This window comes from Helicoverpa zea, chromosome 16 (assembly GCF_022581195.2).
Source record: "Helicoverpa zea isolate HzStark_Cry1AcR chromosome 16, ilHelZeax1.1, whole genome shotgun sequence".
Lineage (NCBI taxonomy): Eukaryota > Metazoa > Arthropoda > Insecta > Lepidoptera > Noctuidae > Helicoverpa > Helicoverpa zea.
The window spans coordinates 4,224,935-4,235,015 of NC_061467.1; the positions used below are offsets into that span (position 1 = coordinate 4,224,935).

At 41.2% G+C, this 10,081-nt stretch overlaps 1 protein-coding gene across 1 annotated transcript; it reads right to left on the minus strand.

Moving 5' to 3' along the window:
• Nucleotides 1-1,356: 1,356 nt before the first annotated feature.
• LOC124637871 (cysteine-rich with EGF-like domain protein 2) lies at nt 1,357-4,127 on the minus strand. The gene has a single exon (XM_047174595.1). The coding sequence runs from the start codon at nt 3,980-3,982 to the stop codon at nt 2,873-2,875; it is 1,110 nt and encodes a 369-aa protein (XP_047030551.1). The 5' UTR covers nt 3,983-4,127; the 3' UTR covers nt 1,357-2,872.
• Nucleotides 4,128-10,081: the final 5,954 nt, after the last annotated feature.

The following is a 10,081-nucleotide window of genomic DNA, read 5'->3' on the forward strand; positions in this document are numbered from 1 at the left end:
GCGGCAATAATTAGACTTTTTAGATAGCTTAAACCCTCCTCATCATTTTTCATGTGGTTAATTTTAACATTTATCACAAAAATTGGTATTTTGTAATGTCAAAGTACGATAGGAGACGAATTGCGATCGGCACTGCTTACTTTAAATTGGTTTTGTCGCAGCCCAATGTACTGATACTCCTCTAAATAGTGTTTAATTATGAAAAAGCGATATTTTAAATCACGTGGGTATAATATCTAAACAGAAGAACGCTTTACACTAAAATACCGAAACTCTTAACATTGCCATCAATCATCAGTATAGCCCATTTAGAGCAGGTGAAAATTTTATCAAATACGCATAGTTTTTCAAAAATGTTTTGATCTAAAAAAAAGGTACATTAATTAAGACTGCATTATCAGTTTTCTGAAAATCACTTCAAAAACTTTTCAAAACACCGACGAACTTTCTGCCAGCAATTAGTCCAAAACAAGGTTTAACCAATTTCTTAGCAATTGTACAAAATTCAAATTTAGAATACACTCTCACGCATGCTTGGCTAACCCTTTTGATGCTAGAAACATACTACAATCATTAAAACCCTTTGAAATACACGTAAAGTCCTTAAAACTAAGATTTCGCATAGGTGCCCGCTTTTTTTGCAAAAGAGTGTATTTCCAAAATAATTATTAAAATTATTGAAATAGATACTAACGTGTTAACATACATTATTAAGGTCAAGCAAGTACTGTCCCAAAAGTAGCTGAACAACATAAGAGTCAAAGGTACATTAACACACGGCAACATTAAAAATATACTTTGTTAACCTAATTTTGTATTTACTGCTGTTTAGTGACTTTTGATACAATGATGTTCAGCGACATTTGGATTGATGGTGTACAGCGACTTTAGGAATACTAGTGCACAGATACTTTTGAAATACTCGTGTTTAACGACTTTTGTAAGTTTCTGGTGTACAGTCTATTTTGTTTCCTAGTTGCGACTATAACTTATGGCATTTTATTGTGAACAGGTGTTTTGTCATATTGATTCTGTTCATCGACTTTTGGTGCTGACTGTACCTACTGATGTGTATTCATATAGGTGTTTATTTGAAATAGTAGTACTAGTAATTGTCATAAACTATATTGTATGAATACCAATATCTAACCTGTTTAATTTTTATATTGCCATTCTATGCACAGCATTTTTATCAACATTCTTTAAAATTAGTAAGCCATGGAGAATAAATACTTTTATTGTCAATATGGACAACAAAAATTCATTTCTTCCTCTTGAATAATATCTTTTTAATGTTGTACTTTGTTTACTTGAGATCTTTTGTTGTTACTTAAATTGTAATAGATATAGTCAACAGGTTTTACATTTCCTTTATTAAAATGAATTACCTAGGTACAGTAAAGAATTGATTAAAACCATAATGCAATGATCAGTTGCTAAGTATGAAGTGAGAGGATCAGTTGGTTTGCATGAACAAATTAGTATATTTATATTTTTTATTACTATTAAGAATGATCTTTTTGTCAGACTGAGAATACTTGTGCTTGCTGTTGCCAAACTTACCGTTGCCAATTGTATTCTTGATAATGATAGAGTAACATTTAAATATTTGGTCACTACTGATACAATTAGTCTTGATACATGTTAAAAAATGACATGATCTTGTTCACAACTGCCGTAATTAGCAGGCCTTTATAATAGATGTGCATTCATACCTTACGTTTAATAAACATGTTACCTTGTAGCCTGTTTTTACTATAAGTTTACTATTTAATTACTTTATTTTATAATTATAACCTACAATAATTGTTTATGGATAAGGGATTTTGCACATAATCTGGGGTGAATAGTGGCAAGGGTAATAAATGTTTCATTTTAATTGATTTTAACAATACCAGGCCTATGTTTATATTTTTGCTGTTATTACTTTCAGTTTGTGTGTCGAATCTCTGCACCAGCAGCTGTATTATATAAGTATTCCACAACTTGGTTATAATACCTACACATTGTATTTAATTTTTGTATATAAATGACACTATAATGTAGTTACATAAATTTTGCAATAAAATGTATTTTTAATACCACCTTTCCAAAGTCTTTTATTTATAAATACAGTCATTAATTGTAAGTAATAATTATTAGGATTCCAATTTTGAATTTTTGGAATTAAATAAAACACACCATCTCAGTTGAATTTATAATATGAAACAGCTATACAATGTTAATTTGTGCTGTATATTGGCATTTGTGGCCAAAATATTTATAGATTTCCAAAAATTTATTGATTCTATAAAACAATTTTTGTAAAAGGGGATTCCAAATTGTATCACTCCATTGTTTAAATTGATTGAAAACAATACTAATATCCGTTTAAATGGTAACTTAATGGGTCTATGAAAAATGAATATGTAAAAAAGAGCAAATCTTTCATTTATCTAGAATATCTTTGAGTATTTTAATTCTTAAGATTATTTGCACCACCTTTGGATATACTTGGCTAAGAAATAAATAAGAAGGAATGTTCAAGGTATGAAGAGAATATCATCAAAAGTTGTTTATTCATATGCATGCTATGCATAAATATGATTAACTGTAATGTGTATCTATTGGACACACTCGAGAGACATTTAATGGTTACTTAAGCCGTTCCCTAGTGCAGAATTTCTATGAGAATCTAACACTAAGGAGTGACTTAAGTAATCATTGAATGTCTCTGAGTACGGAGATAAGACTTTGTTAATAGGTATATCACATCACTCTCCTGGTGATGAGTGAGGAGAGACAACAAAGAGTTACACTAGGTCTGTCCTGGATAATATGTATTGGAGTTTAATACAAGTATGTACATAGCTACTAATTACAATGTAACAAACTATTTAAAATTTTCATTTAATGTTTGGGTAAGTACATCTAATGTATTCATTTTCAGATTCCTCTCTAAGAAGTACATTAATATTGCAATAATTAAAACTACAATTGAAGCTATTGATCTTGATGTGTGTGATATAAATATTGTAATGATTAGCAAACCAACATACATTGCTATTCTTTTATAGGTACTTGTTAAAATATTTTGTTTGAGTTCATTGTCTATACACATGCCAAACCATAGCACACTGGCAGACTCACATGATGTGCAGTTTGAGGATCCTTCACCAGCACAAGTTTTGCATGATAAATCACATTCATTACATTTATAAGAGCCTTCTGTATTGCTACAGTAATAGTGACCTTCACAAACTGCGTCCACACATTCATCTATGTCTATGCACACACCAGACTGCATTTCCCAACCAGGGTTGCATGAATCACAAGCAGCTGCACCTTCCCCACTACATCCATCACAAGCCTTGTGGCATACTTCACAAGAACCTGTACTAGTTTGGTAAAAACTCTCAGCACATTCATCACAAAGTTTTCCTGTGTAACCTTTTTTACATATGCATGTACCATTTCCTTTCCGAGTGCCAGCACCATCACAACGGCCATGTCCGGCACACACATGATTGTGCTCATCTTGGAGACACGGTTCGCATGCTTCGCCATAATGTTTACTTGGACAACAATGTTGAAGATTTTCAATACATAACCATGTGTATAAATCTAGTGAAACTGAATCTTTATTGAACCACCACTTTTCGAGAACTTGTTCTGATTCCTCAGCAATCGCATAGCATGCATCTTGATGTATTTTTAATTCTGAACATAAACCTTCTTGTATTTCTACCAGACGAACCTCACTACGTGCATAAGATTTCAATTTTGCTTCCTCCCAAGCTGTGTCCCCGCCTTCATATTTTCCTCTAGAAGTTTTCTCGAGCCAAGTATTAAAAGAATCTGTTAACACTTTACATCTTCGACATTCATTCAATTCCTTTGAATCACGAGAATATTTTGAATCGCGCAAGTTAAGTTTTTTGCTACTTACACAAAACAAAAGCAACATCAGAAAAAATATCCTTGGTATCTCAAAAATTCCCATAATTGGAAAGTTAATTTTAATTATTGATTACACTTCTTTGGTTGATATTTTTATTACTTCTTTTGCTTATTACTAGTTATAATAATTAACTATCCATAACCTTAAGATAAAAACACGGCATATAAATAAGTCAAATCGAAAATGACAAGCAAATGTGTCATGCATGCCCATAGACATAATATTAGTAAACAGGACTGCGCATATAAACCCAAAAAACGAGCCGAGTGAAACAGTTAGTACGGAGGCTGTCTGTCCCTTTCTAATAGGGTGACTCTGAGATTAAGCTATGTGAGACAAATCCGAATTTGCTAAGATTATTAAACACAGATTAGTATTAAAGTTTTAACTTACGCAGTTTGTGACCTTAAGATACTAATAAAAGCTTTTAATAATTAGCGGAAATTAGCAGTATAAAAGCAGGAAGATTCGAAGTGAAGACTGTTTTTTTTTGTATTTCTACTTCATATATAGACTGCTGAGCCATTTATGTCGCCTTTCTTCATTTTTTGGGAAGCTATAACAATAGTACAACAGTTTTAAAATCCATCACCCATATTTTGACTCGTTACAAGAATTCATGGGCACCCTAGTTGTTTGGTTTACGAAAATGTTATTATTAGCTAACCTGTGGAACGATATATTGCAACCACCATAGGATTTACTTTTGCAAGTAGAAACGCAACACTTTTTCACCATTTTAATAGTATAGTTGGGCTTCGTTCCGAGTTTTTATTGAAAAAACGATTGGAAGTAAAATAGTATAATCGGTACACAAAAAAACACAATACAATATTTAACACAAGGGAGCTTAAGCACCGGCACGCGAGCGACGCGGGCGTCCGTCAACAACCGGAGCGCATGCGTCGTGCTTCGCGGTTGCTCGTGCACTCTCGGCTCTCCGCGCGCGCCGCAAAAGCTGCGCGGCTGTTCCACTTTTAATTATTTCGGTAGCGAGCCGGCGCGCGTCTTAATCTAGAGGGGCGCGGAGGGGCAATAGGCAAGGTCCGCGCTACATCCTCCCCCTCCAAGTCAGCGGAAACTTGTGGAGCTGGCTTGGGAACCGACTTTTTTGGTCTACCCCTACTCCTAACTTGAGCCAGATCAGATTCACCTATGTAAGGTGACAGGAGGCTGGCATGGCACTTGCCGCGAGGTTTATTATTCTTGTCCACGATTTCGTACGTGGTTGGAGATACTATTTTCACTATACGAAACGGGCCTTCGCGACGCGGTGCGAACTTACTAGTACAGCCTTTTTCGGCCTGACTAAGGCGATGGCTATCCACGAGGACGAGGTCACCCTCACGATAATCGGGTCCGGGTCTACGGCTTTCATCCGCAGCTTCCTTACGGATGTCCTGCTGTCGCTCGATTCGCCACTTCACTTCTTGCAAGCGACTTGCAAATTCTTTGAGATACGGCGTAATTTGAGGCACATAATTCTCTTGGTCTATGACCGTCCTTAAGTCGTGGGCTACGTCCACCGGGGACCTAAACTGGCGTGCGAATGTTAGAAAGGCAGCTGTATGACCAGTACCGTGATTAGGTGCTGTATTCAACGCGAATCGAACAGCTGGCAATGCCTCAGGCCAACGTCGATGTTCTGGGTCTATTAAGATAGCCAGCATCTCTTTCATTTCCCGATTTTTCCTCTCTGCGGGATTGGCCTGGGGATGGTAAATTGGCGTCAGATTCTGATTCACTCCGAGAACGTACATAGCCTTCTGCATTACGGCCGAGACAAATTGGGTACCATTGTCGGAGATCACCCGACGGGGAAAACCATATCTTAGGAAAACTTCTTCAATTAATATTTTAGCGCAACTTTCTGCGTTGGCTACGGCTAACGGGAACAACTCCACCCATCTGCTCGCAGTATCCTCGATCAGAAAGATCCATTTCTCGCCCTTACTACCCTCAGGAAGAGGTCCAAACAGATCCATAGCGAGAACTTCAAATCGCTGTTGCGGGACAGGCGTTTGCAGTAGGCCGGCCGGTTTAAAATTGGTTGCCTTAAATTTCTGGCATAGATCACAAGCCTTAAGATACCTTGCTACGTATTGACGCATATTAGGGAAGTAAAATCGTTCCTTAATCTTCTTAAGGGTGCGTTCCAAGCCCAAATGTCCAGCTGTGGGAGCGTCATGGAGTTCTTTCATAATCTCCTCGCGCATCGACTCGGGCACCACCAGCTGGGGCTCTTCGGATTCACCATCCGGATCGAAGCGGAACAAAACACCTTGTGAAAGATAGTACCCACGATCCGTCCATCTGTTGTATGCATCGTTCTCTTCGAAATCCGTGAGTATTTTCTTGATTCCAGGATCTTCGAGCTGAGCTACTCGCAACTCTTCGGAGCTTTTGTGAGGTAAGTCTACTGAGATGGGACACAGATCACAGGTATTGACATCGACCTCTGATGCCTGGCATACCGGACGGCTAAGAGTGTCAGCGACTACGTTGACCTTACCTGGAGTATATTCTATGTCCAGGTTATAAGATTGAATTTTCAGGGCCCATCGAGCTAAGCGGCCACTTGGTGTCTTCAGTGACAGCAACCACTTCAGTGGCTGATGATCGGTGGCGACGCGAACTTCGGCGCCTTCCAGGTAACCCCGAAACTTTTCTAGAGCCCATACCACAGCTAAAGCTTCCCGCTCCGTTGTGGAGTAATTTTGCTCTGCTGACGTTAACAGTCTACTGGCATACTCAATAGGCTTCTCAGACTTTGGATCCGGACCCTGCATTAACACTGCACCTAGTGCATAAGCACTGGCATCTGTGCGTAGAATAAATGGCTGGTCAAAGTCTGGCTGTCGCAGGATGGGACTAGTGGTAAGTCTTCGCTTGAGCTCGTTGTAGGCATAGTCTTCCTCTTCAGTCCATTTCCAAGGTTTATTCTTCTTGGTGAGGTCGTTCAAGGGTTGCGCAATTTCAGAGAACTGACTAATAAATTTGCGAAACCATGAACAAGTTTGTAAAAACGTTTTAAGTTGTTTCAAATTAGTCGGTGGGGCCATATCCACCACGGCTTGTACCTTCTTTGGATCGGGTTCGATTCCTTTAGCGGTAATGACGTGTCCAAGGTAGGCTACTCTCTCTCGAGCAAATACGCATTTTTCTCTATTTGCCTGGAGATTAAATTGACGTAGACGATCAAATACCTGGTGTAAATCTTGCAGATGCGCATCCAGGTCTGCTGAGATAACCAGAATATCGTCTAAATAAGCCACGACAGTCACATCCTTCAATCCAGTACGAAAACGATCCATCAATCGCTGAAATGTTGAAGGTGCATTCTTTAATCCAAACGGCATGCGTTTAAATTGAAACGTTCCGAAAGGGGAAACGAACGCCGTCTTATGTCTGTCTTCCGGGGCCACTTCAACCTGCCAGTAGCCTGATTTTAAATCTATGGTGGACATCACACAATTACTCTTTGTGGAAAACAGAATGTCATCGATCAGGGGCAGCGGGTATTTATCTGTACGTGTCACCGCATTTAACTTCCTGTAATCAACGCAAAATCTTATTTCACCATTCTTCTTAGGAACCAGGACAATCGGGGAAGTCCATTCTGACTCGGCTTCCTCAATGACTTCGAGTTCCAACATCTTATCAATTTCGGCCTTAATAATTTCCTTCTTTGCCGGATTCATACGATAAGGCGGCGTAGAAATAGGCGCGGCGTTACCTGTATCGATCCTGTGTAGGGCAAAGGGCGTCGGCCCTCCCCCTGCACTGAAGACATCGCTGTTCTTTTCTAGCAGTGCAGCCAATTTCGACCTATCCGCTGATGACAGGAGAACGCCCTCGGACTCGCGGAGACCCATCGCAGAACTAGTTACCACACGATCCTCGCATTCATATTGTAAATCGCATGAGCCTACATCGCGTAAAGTGAACCGATTCTTAGCAAAATCGAGTACCATGCCAGCGTCCTGTATAAAATTCATTCCTAACAATGACTCAGTTGCGCCAGGCAGGACCATGAAGAGTGTGTCAATTGCCACTCCCCGCACCTTTACAATGGTTGAGGCTACTTCTACGATTTGAACGCGCAGCGTTCCATCCGCGAATTTAAGTTCCGTTTCTACACTTTGAAACAATTGGCCATTGGCCCGCATATGTTTAGCTAAACTTTCACTGGCAACGGATTGTTTCGCACCAGTGTCTAATAAAGCGGTACCGTTAGCACCAAACACTTCTATATTTAATAGGGGACGCACACGCGGTTTAAATACAGTATTACACGCCGACAACGACTGAAATGTAGATGTCGACGGCGCAGAACGTCTTTCCTTGCACACGCTGCAGTTTGACCTCGTAACACCGGGCGCACCGCATCCGAAACATGTTAGGGAAGGGCGCAGCTCCGGTTGTGCAACTGCAGCTGGTTCGTTCTTAACTGGCTCCTGCGCGGGATTACTTTTATTTAATAATTTACGGCACTCTTCCTTTAGGTGGCCGAACATTTTACAAAATGAGCACCTCGGTCTGACCCTGACTTGAGGGGCTTGGTCCACAGTTCTGGTCGCAGGAGTATATGAAGACGTCGACGGGTGGACGAGTGGAGGCATCGGGGCGGCTGTCGCAGGTTGTGCCCTTCTCGCAGGTGCAGGAGCGCGCACTTCCTCGAGCACATCCTCCACTGACCGGGCGTGCTGTAGTAGCTCGGAAAACGTGGAGAAAGAGTTTCTCGCTACTCGCTCGCGTATTCTTCTATTAAGGAGCCCGTACACCATATCCAGTTGTACTGGGTTTTCAGGTAGGGTGCGCGGCGGTAACTGAGCAATAAGTGCTCTTACTCTGCACACGAAAACGTCCGTGCGCTCCTCAGCTTGCTCTCGACTAAAGATCTCTCTGTAGACTCTGTGAGGCGGAAGTCGTGGACCAAAAGTCTGCTGAAGTAACAGAATGGCTTCCTGCCAAGTCGCGACTGAGTGACGAACTCCTTGCCACCAGGTAGCTGCAAAATCAGTCAGCAGCATTGGCAGGCCTCTTAGTGCAATCTCGTCACTAACACCAACACAGTCCTTGTAAATCTGCACGGCGTCGGTAAAGGCACGTACATCACCGGACCCATTGTATCTCGCCAAGCAATTTGACAAGTTTGCACTTACAGATGGGGACGCCTTGTGCAGGCTGCGACCGTAACGCTTGTAGCAAGGATAGCAATTGGTGGTCCGTCATGACCACGGGTGTTGGCATAGGTTGTTGCGGTGAGGCGACGGGCGGAGCATGCCCGTGCTGTGGCATAGCGCAGTAGCCATGCAGCTCACGCCCGTACAGCGGCGGTGGTGAAGAGGCCGGGGCGCCGGCGGACGCAGGGCGTCCTGCCAGCGGTGGCGTTGCCGATCTCACGTCGACGAAAAACGCACCTCCCTCCGTATTAGACGGCGTCGCACCGTCCAGCTGCCCACTAGGCGCGGGGTACGGTTCTGCTGGCTGCTGTGTTAAGCGCGAAGCACTATTCGTACGTGAACGCGTAAGCACCATGGTATTTTTTAACAAATTTTCAATAAAAAATCCAGAACTCGTTCGAACGTCACTGTCACTGATTTTGTTTTTTTTCCAGTGAAGTTTGTACTCGAAAACGGCCTCGACGTTGGGCGCCACGTATAGTTGGGCTTCGTTCCGAGTTTTTATTGAAAAAACGATTGGAAGTAAAATAGTATAATCGGTACACAAAAAAACACAATACAATATTTAACACAAGGGAGCTTAAGCACCGGCACGCGAGCGACGCGGGCGTCCGTCAACAACCGGAGCGCATGCGTCGTGCTTCGCGGTTGCTCGTGCACTCTCGGCTCTCCGCGCGCGCCGCAAAAGCTGCGCGGCTGTTCCACTTTTAATTATTTCGGTAGCGAGCCGGCGCGCGTCTTAATCTAGAGGGGCGCGGAGGGGCAATAAGCAAGGTCCGCGCTACAATAGTTTAAATTGATTTAATACAAAAAAAAAATAAACAAAATTTTAAATGCTGATTACGCGCCAAGAATGTTCACGGTTACCGCTAGAAAATAAAAAAAAAGCAAAATAAAAATTTATGTTGTTTATGTTTTAATAATAAATACGAATAAATTAATGCGATTGTTATTA

What these genes read in the sequence shown, in the direction of transcription:
- LOC124637871 (XM_047174595.1), bottom strand. Translation starts at nt 3,982, where the DNA reads ATGGGAATTTTTGAGATACCAAGGATATTTTTTCTGATGTTGCTTTTG.